This window comes from Peromyscus leucopus, chromosome 1 (genome assembly GCF_004664715.2).
Source record: "Peromyscus leucopus breed LL Stock chromosome 1, UCI_PerLeu_2.1, whole genome shotgun sequence".
Taxonomy (NCBI): Eukaryota; Metazoa; Chordata; class Mammalia; order Rodentia; family Cricetidae; genus Peromyscus; species Peromyscus leucopus.
The window spans coordinates 162,846,771-162,866,694 of NC_051063.1; the positions used below are offsets into that span (position 1 = coordinate 162,846,771).

A 19,924-nucleotide genomic window follows, 5' to 3' on the forward strand; every position below is an offset into this window, starting at 1 on the left:
AAATACCGGGAACACTAGTATAGAAACTGGCATTTATTACAGATGGGGGAAGGAAAAGTCATTCAGTCCAGCGGTGGCCGCAGTGTGGGGCAGTACACACATAGTACAAGCGCATGGCATCCTGGCAATAAGAATGTTCAGTTAGGAAGGGTCTGGACCAAGAGAGAGTAGTGTGGGCTATTCCACCCCAAAGAACAGTCAAAGGGAGGCAGAACAGGATCAGCCTAAAACTGGCATCTCCACCCCCTGGGGAACCAGCCAGCCACCCAGGAAGAAGTGGTCCACTCACCTCAGCTCGGGCACTGTGTGACTGGAAGAACACTGCCTCCTTGTGGCCACACCTAAGGAGATGGTACGGTTACTAGAAGTGTTCAAGACCCTAGTTTCCCCGGGGGACAGCCACTGCCTTTCCCCCAAGTGAGCTGCGCACTCACTTCTGGCAGGGGTGGTCCTCCGTCCGCGGCAACGTGGGGTCCTGCGACACGTCTGCGATGATCTGGGTCAGTTCGCTACAGGGATGGGGAAGTGAGCAATTACGGTTAGACTGGCTGTCCCAAGACCACACCCGAACCCCAAGCCGGGGTCCCGCCACTCACTCCACTTCGTGCGTGATTTTGTTGACGTAGATGCAGCTGTTGTCGGCTTCCTGCTGGTAGTCACAGTTCCGGCACTACCGGAGGGGCAAGAGTGGCGGGAGGGGTGTCACAACGAGATCAGACTGGACGGGAGGGCAGGATGATCCCGGAGGGGGTGGACATGATGGGAGAGAGGCAAAAGCGTGGGGAACCGGCAGGGAGCGGGGAGGAGGGAAGGCGCGAACCCGCGGGAGAGGGCGGCTGGTACTCACCGCGTACAGCAGAATGCGGTTCTCCTTGTCCTCCTTGGGGTACAGCATGTTATTACTGTGGGGAGAGAGAGGTCAGAGGCCAGGCCTGAAGCCAGTCCTCACTGCTTTTCCACATCGGCTGCCCAGGCCTCACCATTCCTGGCAGAATCGAATACCCACGAAGCCGGGCTCGTAGGTCCCGTCGGGTTCCATAGCGAAGGGGCTTCCGAGCTTTCTGCGCTTGCGCCGGCGCGCTACGGACCGCGGGAAGGGTCACACCGCGTGGCTGCGCCAAAATTGGTCGGGGATGCGTGCGCATGTTGGCTCTCAACCTTGCGGGGTTGTGGCTGACGGCTTGCCGCAGTCCTTTGGTACTCTCTGGTAATCACTCCCGATTTCGCAACCTTGCTCCCCAATTTACGGAGCAGCACGGACCTAGGACCAGCGCTGAGACTATGATGCGCAACGCCGTGCGCCAAGCGCTGAGCGTAAGCGGAAGACGCCACAGCTCGCTTCTGGGCCCCAGGCCAGTGCACATGCGCCGAGCTTACTCTTGGCGAACCCGGATAACTCCAGCCAGCCTTTCTTCTCGGTATCCGCCTCCTCCCGCCCGCCTGGGCGGCCTCCCTTGCAGCTATTGGAAGAACCCAGAGCCACGGAAGGCCTCTCGGGATTGGCTGAATCTGCCTGGCGGTGGAGAGAGGACGATAGTGACTGGCCAAGCATGTTTGTTGGAGCGCTCGCATTGGCCCTCTTCGCGGCCGGGGGCGGGACTGATATCCCAGAAGGAGCGGCGGCCTCTGCGGAGCCGGTGTGAGACGGCTGAACTGGACCGCGGGCCACTGCAGGGCGCGGCGGGATGGAGGTGACGGGGGTGTCAGCGCCCACGGTGACGGTTTTCATCAGCAGCTCCCTCAACAGCTTCCGCTCGGAGAAGCGGTACAGCCGGAGCCTCACCATCGCAGAGTTCAAGGTGTGGCCGTGGGGGCGGGTCCGGAGGGCGGGGCCTGGAGGCTAGTGGGCGGGGCTTGAGGTGAGGTTGCAGAGACTGGTAACCAGCCTCCGAGGCGTGGGAGTCCACGGAGTAGGGGCGGGGCCCAGGGAAATCAGAGGCTCCGGAGAGCCGAGGGGGCGGGTCCCAGAAGGAACGGAGCTGGGTGGGTCCAGGGTCTTTGGGAACCATCGCAGTGGTTGATACAGGCCAGAAAATGAGGCCTCTGACAGCCTCTCTCCTCATTCTGCCTTTTGCCGCAGTGTAAACTACAACTGGTGGTGGGCAGCCCTGCTTCCTGCATGGAGCTGGAGCTGTATGGAGCTGATGACAAGTTCTACAGCAAGTTGGATCAAGACGATGCACTGCTGGGCTCCTATCCTGTAGATGATGGCTGCCGCATCCATGTGAGGCCACCCTCCCCACACCACGTTCATCTGTTTATTTAGTCAACAGATACTGTGCTCTGCCCATTGTGGGAACCAGCATAGGCCTTGTCCTCATGGAACCCCCGTTAAGCCTGGTGGAAAGCAGATGTTCAGCAGACAGTGACAGACCAGAGCTGTCTGTCCTGGGTTAGGGGCACTCCCGGGAGTGGTGAAACCCCGGAGAGGCGCCTGACTTGACTTGGGGGTATCTGAAAGGGCTTCCTGGAGGAGTGGATGTTTGAGCTGATATCCTGAGGATGTTATGTGGAGGGAAAGAGAGTACAGAACTCCAAAAATTGAGGTGAAGCACCCTGAGCAGGAAGGCTGGCCAGATTGGGAGAAGCGAGAACCCAAAGGACCTCTGTGCAACAGCTCTCCTCAGCCCCTGCCCACTCAGCCCCTACCCCAGGGTTAGACACCCTGTCCTGAGCTCCGCCTCCGTCCCTTTCCTGCCTTGTGTTGTATTCTCTATCCGGATAGTTCACTTTTCATATGCCCACATGGGAACCTTCCTAATCTTAAAGTGTTTCCTTCCACCACTGGATACAGTGGGGCACACCTGTAATCTCAGCATTCTGGAGGACTTAGGAGGCAAGCCTAGGGTAAGAGTGGGACTGTCAAAAACAAACAAGCAGCCGGGCGGCGGTGGCGCAAGCCTCTAATCCCAGCACTTGGGAGACAGAGGCAGGCGGAGCTCTGTGAGTTCGAGGCCAGCCTGGTCTACAGAGTGAGTTCTAGGACAGCCAGCGCTACACAGAGAAACCCCGTCTCGAGAAAACAAAACACAAAAACAATAGGAGCTGGTCACAGGAGGCTGTCAACCTGAGTTCAGCTCCTAGAACCACATTAAGGAAAGAGATAACCAGTTCCACAGAGTTGTCCTCTGGCACACGCACACGCACACGCACACGCACGCACGCACACACGCACGCACACACACACACACACACCCCACACTGAAAACAAAGGTCCAAATGTGATGAAACTACAAGGCCTAAGCTCATTTGTCAGCACAGAAAACACAAAGACCTTCCTGACAGTGCCTTTCAAGAGTCAGTATTGTGTTTGTTTTGTTTGCTTCTGTTCAGTGCGTGCCGTGGTGCGCGCAGGGGTGTTACAGCGAGCTGACAGACCAGCACAGGGTTTTCTCCTTCCTCTGTGTGAGCCTTGTGACTGAACTCAGGGCCAGGCTTGTCAGCAGGCACCTTTACCCTGAGCCGTCTCCCTGCAACCATCCTGTTCTTCCCCCTTTTTGCTGTTGTGGTTTGTTTTTAGATTTAGTTATTTTGTTTTATGTGTATGAGTATTTTGCCTGTGTGTGTGTGTGTGTGTGTGTGTGTGTGTAGGCCAGAAGCGGACACTGGATCCCCTAGAATTGGAATTAGAGGTGTTGTGGGCCGCCATGTGGGTGCTGGGAACCGAACCCGGGTCCTCTGAAAGAGCAACCAGTGCTCTTAACTGCTGAGCCACCTCTCCAACGCCTCTTGGTTTTTCGAGATAGTTTCATGTAGTCCTGATTGGCCTCAAACTCCCTGTGTAGCCATGGCTAGCCCTCTCTCCTGGCCTTGTCTCCACCTCCCAAGTGGAATTATAGCTCAGAATAAAAATTTGACCTTTCTCTCTCCTCATTTAAAAGATACTTGGAGTTTTTCTTTGCTCTTAGCTGTTACCACACTTCAGCATGTCGTGGGACTTTCTCATTGGTCTGGTTATTTGTCTGTCTCCCTGACTAGAGTTCCAGGAGCACAGACATCGCTGTGTCACCGGCTACTGGAATAGGGCCCAGCACAGACAGGGTCCTCTGTAAATCACTGAGTCACTGCTGAGTTGTTGAACCCCCAGAATAACACAGGACTATGGTTGACTTACCTCCATTTGTGGAAGAAAAAACTCAGCTTCAAGGATGGAATTGTTGTTTTGTTCTGTTTGTTGGTTGGTTGTTCTTATGCAATTTGATGTGTGTGTGTGTGTGTGTGTGTGTGTGTGTGTGTGTGTGTGTGTGTGTTCGGGACTGTCCTTGAACTCATAATCATCTTGCAGCCACCTTCAGAGTGCTGAAATAACAGGCCGGGGTCACCCTCCCAACACTGGAATTGACTTTCTTACAAGTGGGTGAATTCTTGCTAGAATTTTGACCTGGGTCTACCCTGACTCCAGAAGCCACTGAGCCTGGAGAACTGATTGTTTTTTCTGTCTCTCATGTATTCTATTACTGGTTCTTCGAACATATGTGTTGGGTTGGGTGTAGTCGAAAGCCGTAACCCACAAGGCCTGTGTTAGCGCTACCCCGTGTGTGTGGTGGCCTTCGCTAAATGATCCCAGAACCGGATAGGAAAAATCCGTGGGGATGAGGGCAGTGCAGGAGAGCTTGGCATCCTGTGTGCTGGGGAGGCTGGCCTTCAGTGAGATCTGTGAGGCCTTCCTGGAGCAGGTGCTGTGTAAACATCTCAAGAAGAGTTCACAGAAGAGGCAGGGAGGACATGGCCTGGGAGGGAACACAGGGGCTGCCGGGAGCTGTTGGGAAGGATGCTGGAAGCTGGGAGGGCACTGAACATGAGGGAGCTGCTGTGCCTCAGGTGTTCGTGGGCACCTCGGGTTGTCGTTGGAAAGCCAGATGGAGGACAGGACAGGGAAGCCAGAAAGGAGGCCGTTATGACTCAGGTGATCCTGGTTCTGGAGGTTGGGGCTACCCTAGGAACATCACAGGGGCCGAGAGAGGAAGGGTGTGAGCCAGACGAGCTCTACGGCTGGTTTTCGGGACGTGGGCACACATCGGTGATGTTGATGCCGGTGTGTGGAGGCTGACTGGGGGCAGATGCAGTATCCAGAGGCTCAGAGGGGCGTGAAAGGGGTGTGACCGCTGGGCTGGACCCCGGGGAGGAGAGAAGTGTGGCTTCTGCTGAAGTCTCCAGACTGCCAGTGTGTGACTTCATGCTAGCATCCCAGGTCTTCTCTACTGACCCTGGTCCCCACTGACTTCCCTTTCTTACCAAAGGTCATTGACCACAGTGGCATCCGGCTTGGAGAGTATGAAGACGTGTCCACGGTGGAGAAATACGAAATGTCATCAGAAGCTTATGACCGGAGACAAAGTACAGAATGCATGGGCTGGGCTGGAGGGGCGTGTGTGGTCCAGAAGGCTGGGGACAGTGGGGCCATCACTGGCTAGGCAACGGGGATGGGGCTTGGAGGATGGAAGCTGGTGAGGGGGGAACTACGGTAGGAACAGGGACAGGGAGATGAGTTCAGGTAGATGGCATGGAGTGGCGGGGGAGGCTAGGAGACGGAGTTAGGCGGGCAGAGGGGCCTTTGAAAGAAAGGAACTTGAGGTGGGCTGGGGATTTGGTCGAGGGAGTGGTCATGGTAAAGGTGGCATGTGATGGGGCAGATGGGATGTGTACAGGGTAGTGTGGCATTTGGAGCAAGCATCTGAGGAAAGATGGGAATGTGCAGACAGGGGAGGGTTTCAGGAGCCAGAGGAAGAGGAATGTGAGACCAGAGGGGTGTGTGGAGAAACAGGTCAGCCGAGGACTGGAGGCAGTGGCATCTCTTTAGTTCTGAATTGCAGGGAGATGCAAACGGGAGGAGGGGGGAAGCAGGGGAGAGGCCAGAGCGCGGAGAGAAGCTTGCGGCATCTGGCGGTAGCTCTTAGGCACTCGGTAGAGGTTCCCCATGAATGTCAGCCCCTTCCAGGAGGGACAGGATCTGAAGGGCAGGTTTGACCCCCTCCCCACCCTGCCCACAGACACAGTTCGATCCTTCATGAAGCGCAGCAAGGTAGGCCCATACAATGAGGAACTTCGGGCCCAGCAGGAGGCGGAAGCCGCCCAGCGCCTCAGCGAGGAGAAGACCCAAGCCAGCGCCATTTCTGTGGGTAGCCGCTGTGAGGTGCAGGCACCTGGCCAGTCCCCGCGCCGGGGCACTGTCATGTATGTAGGTATGTGTCTCTCCGTCACTGTGACTAGAAACGTGACAGAACTTAAGGAAAGATGTCTTTTGGCTCAAGTTTCGGAAGGGGCATTTGGTGGCCATCTGGCCCTATGCACTTGGCCATAGCATCATGGAGAACCAGGCTGGCCTCAAACTCAGAGATTGACCTGCCTCTGCCTCCCACGTGCTGGGGTTAAAGGTGGGCGCCACTGGCGACACCCTGCTCTGGCTGGGGGTCCTGAGGGAATGGGGGAGAAGCAGAAGGAGAGAGACAGTGGCAAGGCTGCCATCTTTGTCCGGGGAGGAGGGGGTATGAGCACCGGAGGTAGGAATCTGTCTCCATGGCAGCGTTTCTACTCCACCAAGGAGCAGGAACCAGGAGGGAGCTCCACATGGAGGTTTCACTGGGGTTTCTCTCCTGGACAGGACTCACAGATTTCAAGCCAGGCTACTGGGTTGGCGTCAGATACGATGAGCCGCTAGGGAAAAACGATGGCAGGTAACGTATCGTCGCTGGTGTATGTGCTTGTCCATGTACGTGGGGGTCCACGTGTGCTGCTGGCTGAGCCTGCCCACGCTGGCCAGGACAGTGGTAGCCTCTCCTCACTGCTCCCCCCCCCCCTTTGCCCTGCAGTGTGAACGGGAAACGCTACTTTGAATGCCAGGCCAAGTATGGGGCCTTTGTCAAGCCGGCTCTCGTCACCGTGGGAGAGTTCCCAGAGGAGGACTACGGGCTGGATGAGATGTGACACTGAGCCAGGGTGTCCCCTCTCCGGCCCCTGACGGAGCCCCTGTCTGTCTGCCTGTGGCCCCTTTCCTCCGATCCCGTTTATTTTATTCTCTTATCTGCCATTGGTTTTTGAGATTTGTGCATTAAATTAATCAGAATCCAGGAGGATGTGGGAGTCTCTTGATTTCGGGAAGATCTTGGTAAAGTAGCTCATGGTGGGGTGTGATGGTACACATCCTTCATCCCAGCACTCGGGAGGCAGAGGCAGGCGGATCTCTGAAGTCAAGGCCAGCCTGGTCTACAGAGTGAGTTCCAGGACAGCAAGAAGTACAGAAAAAGACCCTGTCTCAATCAAACAAACACCTGGATGATGCCGTGGCACCTAGATGCCTCCAAGAAATGGCTTTACCCCTTTTTACTTAAGGTAATATCCTGAGTGCTGGAGTGTTTACTGAGGGGCTGGAGAGATGGCTCAGACGTTAAGAACACTGAGTGCTCTTCCAGAGGATCTGGGTTCAGTTCTCAGCACCCACATGTCTAGCTAACGACTGTCTGTAAACTCCAAGATCTGACATCCTCACACAGACATACATGCAGGCAAAACACCAATGCACATAAAATAAGATTTTAAAAAAGTGCTGCTTTCCGAGGACTAGGATCCAGCCCAACACTCAGTTCATAAAGGTTAAGGTCAACTTCTTGTACACACAGTATGCTTACCCACATAAATTTCTCTTAAAATTAAATACTGTGCTGCTGTAACAGCCCAAAATAATGGAGTTTAAGCAGGATGAAAGCTCAAGTCCTCCTCCCTTTTTTTCCTTTTTTTTTCTTTCTTTCTTTCTTTCTTTCTTTCTTTTATTTATTTATTTATTTATTTATTTTTTGAGACAGGTCTTAAGTTTGTCCTGGAGCTTACTGTGTAGGCCAGGCTCAAACTCTCAGAGATCCTCCTTGCCTCCGTCTCCTAAGTGCTAGGAATAAAGGTGTGTGCAACCACACCCTGCAGTTTCTTTCTTTTTTTAAAAATATGTTTATTTTTATATGCATTAGTGTTTTACCTGCATGTATGTCTGTATAAGGGAACCAGATCCCCCAGAACAGGAGTTACAGACAGCTGTCAGCTGCCATGTGGGTGCTGGGAATTGAACCTGGGTCCTCTGGAAGGGCAGCCAGAGCTCTTAACTAAGCCACCTCTCCAGCCTGACTGATTTCCTTTTAGAGGCTCACATATTCCCCGGGATAACGATCTCTGTGTGTCAGCAGCCATCTCCACGTCTGTACGCTGGTGTACTCCCGTCCTCTCCTGACTCCCACCTCACAGTCCAGGAGAGAAGGAACAGGGGCAGTCTTTGCCCTTACGAAAGGGCGCCAGAGCCAGGCATGGTAGTTAACCGTAGTCCTAGCATTCAGGAAGCGGAAGCAGAAGGGCTAGCCTTGGTGGTTTGGAGGACAACCAGTGTGGGTTATGATGAATTCCGAACCAGCCTGGGCTAGAGTACAGACCTGGGAGAGGCACAAGTCCAAACCTACTCCTAACTCATTAGCCAGAATGATGTCATGTGGCCACATGGTAAAGCTCGAGGAATCAGGGAGTCGGTCCTTCACTCCAGAACAACTGTGAACCCGTCAGCTGTCACAGGAACTGTGTAGAGAAGCGAGAAGGGAGGGTGACGGTGAGGTCTGTCACAGACCCTGACCTCGGGGACTTTATTCTAAGGCTTGTTTTTATGTGTTGCCTGCGTACAGTACCCACAGAGGCTAGAAAAGGGCATCAGGTCCCCTAGAACTGGAGTTACGATTGTGAGCTGCCGTGTAGGTGTTGGGAATTGAAGCCAGGTCCTCTGCAAGAGCAGCCAGTGCTCTGAACTGCCGGGCCATCTCTCCGGCCCCCACTTAGTATTTTAAGAAAGTAAACAAAGCCAGGTTTGTGGCACAGACCTGCCATCCTCCCTATTCAGACAGGTCTGGGCTGAGTGAGTTGAAGGCCTGCCTGAACCATTAGTGAGACCCTGCCTCAAAAAGCACAAAGAAAGCCGGCGGTGGTGGCGCATGTTTTTAATCCCAGCACTCGGGAGACAAAGGCAGGTGGATCTCTGAATTCAAGGCCAGCCTGGTCTACACAGTGAATTCCAGGGGTTCACAGAGAAACCCTGTCATGAAAAAAAAGAGCACTTAGCCAACTTCAGCTACAATTCCAGCGCCCACGTGGTGGTTCACAACCGTCTGTAACTCCAGTTCCAAGGAATCTGACGCCCTCTTATGGCCGCTGAGGGCACTGCATGCATGTGGTGCACACACATAAATGCAAAAAAACACTCATACACATTTTTTTTTTTTAAGTAAAAAGAGGGCTGGGAATATCGCTCACGGGTAGAGTGCTTGCCTAGCATATGGTTCCATCCCAAGTAGAAAAAGAAGTCAATGAGCACTGGAAGCAGATCAGCAGCACCAAACCGTTGTTCATAGCATCGTGTAGCCTGGCAGAGAACACTGCCCTCAGGCTCACGATGTGTGTGTAGCCCGTGTGTTCTGGAGAGTGTGAGTCACTAGGCATGGGCCTGCATGTAAAATAATGACCCTCGTTAGCTCCTTCAAGGGATTCTGGGTGGCATGACTTTTTGGGAGATGGCTTAATTGTTGTAATCGTTTAATTGTAACTCCGAAGACGGAGGAAGTAATAACATCGAGCAGATAGAGTAAGAAGGAAATGGAGGTTCCTGAGAGCCCCGGGGTCCCCGGGCACACAGCCAGTGTCACCTATAGACCTAGGTCCCACCATAGAGCATGTGGACTCGCTTTGATGGACTCAACTCCCAGAGACACAGGACCAACCCTAAGCACAGACGTGAGACGTGGTGTGCAGAAACTGCCTACAGATTTGCACAAGCCACACACCCACCACACATACTGAGTACCACCAGACATTACAAGAAATAGATCCATAGAACATGCTGGCACATCACCCACCCACCCCCAAGTCAGCAAGCAAGAGGGATACCCCAACTTTCCAACCAGCTTGTTGGGCAGCTTTCTGTTGTTGTGACAAATACCTGAGATACTTTTATTTCCATTTTTGTTTGTATGTGTGTGTGTGTGTGTGTGTGTGTGTGTGCACGCACACGTGTATATGTGTGTGTTGTTCATGTATGAAGGCATATTTGCATGTGTGGGCACACACGTGGGTATTGTGCATCTGTGTATGTGGGCATGCAGAGGAAGGTCTGAGGTTACTGTAGGGAATAATCCTCCGTTGCTCTTTCCCCTCGTTCATCCAGGCAGGTCTCACTCAAACCCAGAGCTCACTGCTAATGGCTAATCCTGCTAGCCAGCTTGCTCTGGAGACCCTGTTTCCCCTTCCAAGGCTAGAACTACAGGCATGCCCGCCATGCCCACCAGACATTTGTGTTGGCATGCCAACTCCAGTCCTCAGACTTGCAGACACTATCCCCCAGCCCAACCTGAGATAATGTACAGAGGAGGGAGGCTGGCTGTAGCTCGGTGACCCAGAACTTGCCAAGCATGCACGAGGTCCTGGACCCAACCCTTAGCATTCCAAACAGGGAAAGCGAGGATCATGGTTGCAGATTTCCACCTGTGGTTATCTGGCCCTCGTTACTATTACCTCAGCCTGTGGTGAGATAGTGTCAGGGCAAGGAGTCTGCTGCTCACCTCACAGTAGCAGGGGAAGCAGAGGGAAAGGGGCCAGGATCCCACCATCCCTACAAGTGTGCATCACCATGGCTTCCCTTCCTTAAGGGTCCCACTTCAAGGTCCCACTTTCGATAGTGACCCAGGCTGGCGACCAGTCTTCAGCCTGTGAGCCTTTAGGGGACACATAGGATCCAGATAACACCTACCAGCCTGTGTTCAGCAAGAGAGCTCATCCTGGAGCAGGGAGGACCCGAGCTCATCTTATTTCATATGTTGGGGCTAAAAGGGCAAGGGGGGACCGTGTGCTCCCCACCGCTGCCCTTAGGTGAGTCACAGTTACTGCACACAAAGATCTACCAAACGTGAGCAGGGCGTTTCTGGGAGTGCTTCAGAAGTCTCCCAGCCAGGACTGGAGAAACAGCCCGGTGGTTTAGAACACTGACTATCATTCCAGAGGATTCGGGTTTGATTCCCAGCACCCACAGGATTAGTCAAACACACCTGTTACTCCATGCATGTGGTGCACAGACATGAATACAGCAAAACACATAGATTTTTTTTATTCTCAAAGAAATAAAAATTTTAGCTGAACCGTGTTGGCACATACCTTTCTTTCTTTCTTTCTTTCTTTCTTTCTTTCTTTCTTTCTTTCTTTCTTTCTTTCTTTATTTATTTATTTATTTATTTATTTATTGGAGCTGAGGATCGAACCGGGGCCACTGAGTTAAACCCCCAACCCTGGCATACACTTTAAACCCAGCACTTGGGAGGTGGTGGATCTCTGTGAGTTCCAGGACAGCCAGGGCTACACAGAGAAACCCTGTCTTGGAAAAAAAACAAATAAAAATGTAAAATGTGTTTTCATGATTTTTATTGACGTGAATTTGTGTTTTCTGTATGTGAGCACATGCACATGAGTACAGGCCCTCTCGGAGGCTAGAAGTATCCAGCCGGCCCCCTCCACGGTCTCTCTATGTAGTCCTGGCGGTAAGTCCTATGAGTCTGAGTCCTAATGCACTATGTAGATCAGGTTGGCATTGAACTCATAGAGATTCTCACGCCCCTGCCTCCCTAGTGCTGGATTAAAGGTGTGCGCCACCGCCGCCACCTGGCGATATTCTATTTTTTTAAATTGTTTTATGTGTACGTATGTTTTGCCTGCATGTACACATTTGCACCATGTGTTAGCCTGGTACCCATAGATCAGATGAGGTCACTGGCTGCCCTGGACCTGAGTTAGGGATGGTTGTGAGCAGTCATTGGTATTGGGAACCTGGCCTGGTCCTCTGCAAGAGCAGCTAATGCTCTGGTGTAGCAGCTACTGAAATTGATTCCACCCTCCAGGGGAGCGCTTTGAGACAAAAAATAAACAACTCAAAATAAGTGGGGCACGTGCCTTTAATCGCAGCACTTGGGGGGCAGAGGTAGGCAGATCTCTGAGTTCAAGGCCAGCCTGGTCTACAGAGCGAATTCCAGGACAGTCAGGCCTACACAGAAACCTTGTCTTGGAGGTAGGACCAAAAACCAAAACCTCAAAATAGCTTCAGGAAGTCCCTGAAACTGCCCAGATTCACTGGGCTCCTCCCAGGAGAGTATTGAAATAGCAAAGCCTGTGCACTGGACTCTCAGACAAGGCCAAGCTCCAACAGGAAGCAGAGATCAGCCGAGCTGCCTGGAAGAGGCTCAGACCACCTGAGGCCCGGGGAGGGGACACTCTCCAGCCTGCTGAGCGGCCTGCAGGCTGGGCAGTGGGCCCCAGGTTCCAGCTGTGTGAGCTGTCACCATGCTGGGGTGGGCTTTGGTGATGCAGCCGTCTGTGACCCCTCACCCATATCCCTGTGAGTGACCCCTCACCCATATTCCTGTAAGTAATAAAACTCATTGGTTCACCAAGTTGGACCTTGGTGGCATTGTACTTTGGTCTGTCCTGGGCTCCCTATTTGGGGTGAGTAGACGTTTGTTCCTGTCGCCCCAGGAAAAGTCACCACACTCTTCACCCCTGAGCCACGTCTTTGTCATGTTCCACTGTTAATAGCACAGCTGTTGTGGAATTACTGTCTGAATTAATTCAGATCTGAAGCGCTCCAGGTAAGCAGAGCTGGCAATGTGTGAAGAGGAAGCTAAATCTGCCGGGGGGTCATCAGCAAAGGAATGGGGTCATGCTGGAATACGAGTGGCCTTAACGGTAGGGATGAATCTTTCTGGGCCTCCAGCGATCCCTCCCGTGATTCCTGACGACCAGAAATCTGGCTGGCATCAACCGAACACACCGAGTGCAGCCTTTGGGCCAGGGTGGAGCTAATTTCTGATTTAAGGATTTACATGCTAATAGTGAGTTGCCTTTTGTGCCAATTAAAAGCTTGGGATAATTAACTAGTTAAGAGAGGGGTAATCAATAAGCTGTAGTGTGCAAGAGAGCAGACTCTGAAGCCTGGCAGGCCAGCTTCAAGTCGAGCTCTAGCTATTCAGATGAATGAGCTGCAGCCTCCCTCCCAGGAAGCAGGGCTGACTGACCATAGACCCCCCTCTACGCACAGGAAGCGGCTTGTTAGTGAAGCAAAGGCCCGTAGACATGCTTGCCGGTTCTTAGCTAGAAGCACAGCCAGAATAGACCACGCTGGCGGCCGCCTTGCGCCTGTTTTTAAACCATCACCCCTTCGCCCCCTAACGCTCCTGTCGGTTTGTCCACTCTTTCCAGAAAGGATCCCCACAGCTTCCCAGGTCTACGCCTGGCCTCCGCTTCCCTCATCTGCAATGACCCTAGCCTGGACCGTAACCTCACGGCCTCCACCAGGGGGCAGCAGCGCGCCGCTCAGCGGCCTGGGGCCTGCAGTCCTGCAGGACCGTAGTGCCCGCAAATTAAAAGGACATCGTTTCCCAGAAAGCATCGCGACATCTCAGCCCCATCCTGCTGACCCCAAGCAGAAGCAGTCGTTGTCTGTGGTTCCTTCCACCCCAACTCCCACCCAGTTCGTACAATACCAGGAATTGTCCAGTGAGAGATCTGGCTGCCCACTGTGAGGACGGCCGTGCTGAGCAGTTGCTGGCACTGAAAACCCTGTCACTACGCAGCCCAGGCTAACCTGAACTCCAGTCAGTGTACAGGGTCCTGGGACTATAGGCCTGCACCATCAAGTCACGCCTGATTCAGTTTCGTTAATTGTCATCATATGGCCATCTTGTGTTGTTTATTGCACATCTCCCGCTGTCTTGGTTAATGTAGCAATTCACCTAGCTTTTGGAGACAGGGTTTGCTATGTAGCTGGAACTAGCCTGGCAAATGCTAGGATTGCAGGCATGCGCATTCACGCCGGCCTCTCTTGGACAGTGTAACATCTCATACAGAAATGTTTTTGTATGGGTCTGTAAAAACAATAAGGGTTTCTATTAAATCCTTTAAGAAGTTGCATTAAGAGACTAGAAAGATGGCTCAGAGGTTAAGAGCACTGGCTGCTCTTCCAGAGGACCCGGATTCAATTCCCAGCACCCACATGGTGGTTCACAACTGTCTATAACTTTAGTTCTAAGGGATCTGGCATCCTCACGCAGACATACATCCAGGCAAACCACAAATGCACATAAAATACAAATAAATGAATTATAAAAAAAAATTATAAAAAAAGAAGTTGCGCCAGGCAGTGGTGGCGCATGCCTTTAATCCCAGCACTTGGGAGGCAGAGTCAGGTGGATCTCTGTGAGTTCGAGGCCAGCATGGGCTACCAAGTGAGTTCCAGGAAAGGCGAAAGATACACAGAGAAACCCTGTCTCGAAAAAACAAAACAAAACAAAAAGTTGCATTGGTTTTAAGGTTTAACATTTGGTCAGTATTCAAATATTTCTGATTGTTTCATAAATGTCTTTTTTACTGTTGATTTGTATAAATCAAAATCTAGGGTCCCTACATCACATGCTGCATTCAGATCTCTCTCTCTCTCTCTCTTTCTCTCTCTCTCTCTCTCTCTCTCTCCCCCTGAGACTGGGTTTCTCTGTGTAGCTTTGGAGCCTGTTCTGGAACTCACTCTGTCAAAGATCTGCCTGCTTCTGCCTCTGGAGTGCTGAGATTATATTATATTATATTAATTATATTATATTATATTATATTATTATATATAATTATATATTATATTATATTATTAAGAACTTTGGAACAGTCCCACTCCAGCTCATTTTTCTGGGACTTCCCACAATCTAAACCATAGGTTTCCCACAGTCTAAATAATAAGAATTTAGCTGGTTGCATCTCTTGATGCCTTTCAAGATGTTCTTTAAAAAACAAGAACAAGCTGGGCGGTGGTGGCGCACGCCTTTAATCCCAGCACTCGGGAGGCAGAGCCAGGCGGATCTCTGTGAGTTCGAGGCCAGCCTGGGCTACCAAGTGAGTCCCAGGAAAGCTACACAGAGAAACCCTGTCTCGAAAAAACAAAAAAAAAACAAAACAAAACAAAAAAAAAAAAAGAACAAAACCGTTTTTTCAACATTCATTTATGTTATGTGTATGTGCTCCCTGGTGAGTCTATGAGGTCAGAGGACAATGGAAAGATCCAGCTCTCTTCTACTTTATAGGTCCTAGGGATTATGGTTACTGGGGATGGAACTCAGGTGGTCAGTCTTGGCAGAAGTGACCTTGACCACTGAGCCCTCTCACCAGCCCTGGGATGTTCTTCAGGTTCCAATTAGTCTACTGTACATAGATTGAAAAGCTGCATCCGTATTCAGTTTGGGGGTATGGTAGTGTTGAATTCCACCAGCGGCAAATCCCACAGGCTGCTTGCCTTTTCTCTTTCCTTTCTTGAGAGATGGGTTCTCCTTACGTAGATCAGGCTGTCCTTGGACTTGTGGCAAATGCTGAAATCACAGGCTTGAGGAAGCACCCTGGCTTTGGTTGTGGCTGTGATATTAAGACCCAGTGCTGGTTGGGGCTGGAGAGATGACTCAAGGGTTAAGAGCACCGGCTGCTCTTCCAGAAGACCTGGGATCCAGTTTCCAGCACCCACAGGGCGGCTCACAACCTTATCTCTAGTTACAGAGGATCAATGCCCTCTTCTGTCCTTCAAAGGCACCATGCACAAACATGGCACAAAGACATACATGCAGACAAAATACCCATACACATAAAGACAATTTAAAATAATTTTTAAAAAAGATCTGATCCCAGTGGCTTATGCCTGCAATCCCAGCACTAGGGAGGCTGAGGCAGGAGGACCGTAAGTTCAGTGTGTCTGGGGTACATACAGAGACTCTTGTCTTTAAAAGGAGGGTGAATTCTGGGATGTAAGACCCTTCTTGGTGTGCATGAGGTCCCTGGGTTTGACCCTCAGAAGAAAAGGAGACAGAGAGACAGACAGTGAGAGGGTTAGAGAGACCGCTCGGTGGTTAATAGTGCTTGCTGGCTGCCAGGCCTAAGGACCCACATTCGATCCCTGGGTCCCGTGTGAAGGTAGAAGAAAACCTGACCCCACAAGGTTCTCTGACCTCCATATGTTCATGCTCCCAATAATAATAAATAAGTATTTTTAAAGAGAAGAGATGTGGGCAGGCACGCAGAGCTGCCCCCAACCCTGTGAACAACCTTACATAAACTGCTTGCTCCACAGCTGGACTTGAGTGGAATTGTTCCTTCAGTGGCTGGCAATGCCCTGTTTGGAGTGAAGAGTCATGTGTTTGTTTTCCCGGGGTAAAAATGCACGCAGCTCGGGCACGTGCCGCCACATCCAGCTGTTTGCTTGGTTTTTGTTCTTTTTGAGACAGGGTCTCTCTATGTAATCTTGACCGGCCTCAAACCCACAGAGATCCATCTGCCTCTGTCTCTCAAGTGCTGGGATTAAAGTCGTGCGCCGCCAGGCCCAGCTGTTTGCAGTTTTGTTCTGTTTGAGACGGGGTCTAGGTGTGGCCCTTCGGCTGGACTGGAACCCACGGCAGGCCTCCTGCCTTGGCTTCCTGAGTGCCACACAAGGTCCCAGTCCTGGTACGTATTCCACATCTGACTGTTTCAGAGTTAGAATTAGGACTATTTGGTGGTTTTTTTTTTTTTTTAAGATTTATTTATTTATTTACTTACTTATTTATTTAATTATTTATTTATTTATTATGTATACAGTGTTCTGTCTGCATATATTCCCACACCCCAGAAGAGGGCACTAGATCTCATTACAAATGGTTGTGAGCCACCATGTGGTTGGTGGGGATTGAACTCAGGACCTCTGGAAGAGCAGCCAGTGCTCTTAACCTCTGAGCCATCTCTCCAGCCCTATTTGGTGGTTTTTATATTATAGTCAAGGAGGGCTGCAATGTAGCTCAGTTGGTAGAATGCTTGGCTAGCACGCAAAAGCCCCGGGGCCCATCCCTAGCACCCTGTAAAAGGCACCGGGGGTGACGAGAGGGTCAGGAGGTCAAGGTCATCCTCAGCTACTGAGAGCGTTCAAGACCAGTTTGGGACACCCAAGACCCTGTTTCAAAATAAACAAAAGGCCGGTGAGATGGGCCCTGGGGTCAAGTGTCTGCAGCCAAGGCCGACGATCTGAGTTCGAGTCTAAGCACCCACATGTCGGGGGGAAAGTAACGACTCTTGCGAGCTGTTCTTTGACCCTTCAACTTCCACGTCTGCACCATGGCAACCCCCCCACAACCCCTCCCGACAACCTCCCCCACGACCCCTCCCGACAACCTCCCCCAACCCTCCCAACTGAACAAACGCATTACAGATAAAATGTCCAAGGTCTGGAGAGTTGAGAGCCTCGGCCCGGAACCCCATCATAGCAACAAATGATGATGAGTCTAACTAGTCTACCAGTTCCTGCTACTTAAGTCCAACTAGTCCACCAGTTCCTTGGTTCTCTCTTCTTTAAGAGCCCACCCTCTCCCTCTCCTCTCTCCCCCTCTTCCTCCCCCTCCTCCTCCCCCTCTCTCTCCCCCTCCTCCTCCCCCTCTCTCTCCCTCTCCCTCTCTCTCCCCCTCCCCCGTCTCCCTCTCCCTCTCCCCCCCTCCCCCTCTCCTGTCAGCATGACAAGGCTGGATGTCCAAATGACTCACCAACTTGGCTGTGGTGATGCTGGCTGTCGGCCCTGCCCTGGGGACCGTGACTAGGAGACCTCACATGGCCTTTCCAGGGAGGCGGCAGCCTCTGTGCAGGTGGATTTTTCAGTCTGAAACTTCCCTTTCTCCACAGCCAGTGCTCTGAGGTAAGCAGGCTGCGTGGCCTTTTCCAACACACCTTCAGGAGCCACACGCGGTCACCTCTACACAGTCGCCATCTTCAGGAGCCACACACTGTCACCTCTACACAGTCACCATCCTCAGGAGCCACACGCTGTCACCTCTACACAGTCACCATCCTCAGGAGCCACACGCTGTCACCTCTACACAGTCACCATCCTCAGGAGCCACACGCTGTCACCTCTACACAGTCACCATCCTCAGGAGCCACACGCTGTCACCTCTACACAGTCACCATCCTCAGGAGCCACACGCTGTCACCTCTACACAGTCACCATCCTCAGGAGCCACACGCTGTCACCTCTACACAGTCACCATCTTCAGGAGCCACACACTGTCACCTCTACACAGTCACCATCTTCAGGAGCCACACACGCTGTCACCTCTACACAGTCACCATCTTCAGGAGCCACACACGGTCACCTCTACACAGTCACCATCCTCAGGAGCCACACACGGTCACCTCTACACAGTCACCATCCTCAGGAGCCACACACGGTCACCTCTACACAGTCACCATCCTCAGGAGCCACACGCTGTCACCTCTACACAGTCACCATCCTCAGGAGCCACACGCTGTCACCTCTACACAGTCACCATCCTCAGGAGCCACACGCTGTCACCTCTACACAGTCACCATCTTCAGGAGCCACACACTGTCACCTCTACACAGTCACCATCTTCAGGAGCCACACACGCTGTCACCTCTACACAGTCACCATCTTCAGGAGCCACACACGGTCACCTCTACACAGTCACCATCCTCAGGAGCCACACACGGTCACCTCTACACAGTCACCATCCTCAGGAGCCACACACGGTCACCTCTACACAGTCACCATCCTCAGGAGCCACACGCGGTCACCTCTACACAGTCACCATCCTCAGGAGCCACACACTGTCACCTCTACACAGTCACCACCTTCAGGAGCCACACACTGTCACCTCTACACAGTCACCATCCTCAGGAGCCACACACACTGTCACCTCTACACAGTCACCATCCTCAGGAGCCACACACGCTGTCACCTCTACACAGTCACCATCTTCAGAAGTCACACACGGTCACCTCTACACAGTCACCATCTTCAGAAGCCACACACGCTGTCACCTCTACACAGTCACCATCTTCAGGAGCCACACGCTGTCACCTCTACACAGTCACCATCCTCAGGAGCCACACGCTGTCACCTCTACACAGTCACCATCTTCAGGAGCCACACGCTGTCACCTCTACACAGTCACCATCTTCAGGAGCCACACGCTGTCACCTCTACACAGTCACCATCTTCAGGAGCCACACGCTGTCACCTCTACACAGTCACCATCTTCAGGAGCCACACGCTGTCACCTCTACACAGTCACCATCCTCAGGAGCCACACGCTGTCACCTCTACACAGTCACCATCCTCAGGAGCCACACGCTGTCACCTCTACACAGTCACCACCTTCAGGAGCCACACACTGTCACCTCTACACAGTCACCATCCTCAGGAGCCACACACGGTCACCTCTACACAGTCACCATCCTCAGGAGCCACACACGGTCACCTCTACACAGTCACCATCTTCAGGAGCCACACGCGGTCACTGCTCTGCTGTCTGTTGGTCAAAGTGCTCACAAGGATGCTCAGAGGAGGCCAAGAGGAGGCCACAGAGACCCCTGACTTTTTTTTTTTTTTTTTTTTTGAGACAGGGTCTCACTTTGTATCTCTGGCTGGCCTCAAACTCACACTCTCCCCAGCTCTTTCTTAGTCTTCAAACCATGTGGTGACATTTTCTTGTGCTCTAACAAATAAAGCTTGCCTGGAGATCAGAGTGCAGAGCTAGCCACTAGAAGCCAGGCAGTGGTGGCACTCACCTTTAACCCCAGCACTTGGGATCTCATGCCTCTGATCCCAGTACTTGGGAGACACAGGCTTTTAACCCCAGCACTTGGGAGGAGGAAACAGGAAGTGATATGGCTGGGCAGAGAGAGGACTATAAGGTGGGGGGAGACAGGAGCTTGGCCCCTTTGGGCTGAGGAGTTGGCGAGGTGAGAGGTGGCCATGGCTTGCTCCTTTGTCTCTCTGATTGTTCAGCGTTTACCCCAATATCTGGCTCCGGGTTTTTATTATTAAGACCAATTAGGATTTGGGCTATAAACCAGCCCA

At 52.2% G+C, this 19,924-nt stretch overlaps 2 protein-coding genes across 3 annotated transcripts; one reads left to right on the top strand and one right to left on the bottom strand.

Moving 5' to 3' along the window:
* Window positions 1-15: 15 nt before the first annotated feature.
* On the bottom strand, window positions 16-1,295 carry Polr2i (RNA polymerase II subunit I). 2 transcript variants are annotated; one of them, XM_037202428.1, is made up of 6 exons: window positions 981-1,295; window positions 848-902; window positions 597-670; window positions 432-509; window positions 289-338; window positions 16-120 (listed from the first exon to the last, which is right to left on the bottom strand). In XM_037202428.1, exons 1-6 carry the CDS (start codon window positions 1,037-1,039, stop codon window positions 59-61), a joined length of 378 nt encoding a protein of 125 aa, XP_037058323.1. In that variant the 5' UTR covers window positions 1,040-1,295; the 3' UTR covers window positions 16-58. The 2 variants fall into 2 exon arrangements, with proteins under 2 accessions (XP_037058323.1, XP_028711109.1); XM_028855276.2 differs by having other exon boundaries at window positions 16-121; window positions 290-341; window positions 435-509; window positions 981-1,292.
* Window positions 1,296-1,624: 329 nt separating this feature from the next.
* Tbcb (tubulin folding cofactor B) lies at window positions 1,625-7,068 on the top strand. Its single transcript, XM_028855274.2, has 6 exons — window positions 1,625-1,799; window positions 2,081-2,224; window positions 5,241-5,337; window positions 5,991-6,182; window positions 6,602-6,674; window positions 6,810-7,068. Exons 1-6 carry the CDS (start codon window positions 1,686-1,688, stop codon window positions 6,922-6,924), a joined length of 735 nt encoding a protein of 244 aa, XP_028711107.1. The 5' UTR covers window positions 1,625-1,685; the 3' UTR covers window positions 6,925-7,068.
* The last annotated feature ends 12,856 nt before the right edge of the window (window positions 7,069-19,924 follow it).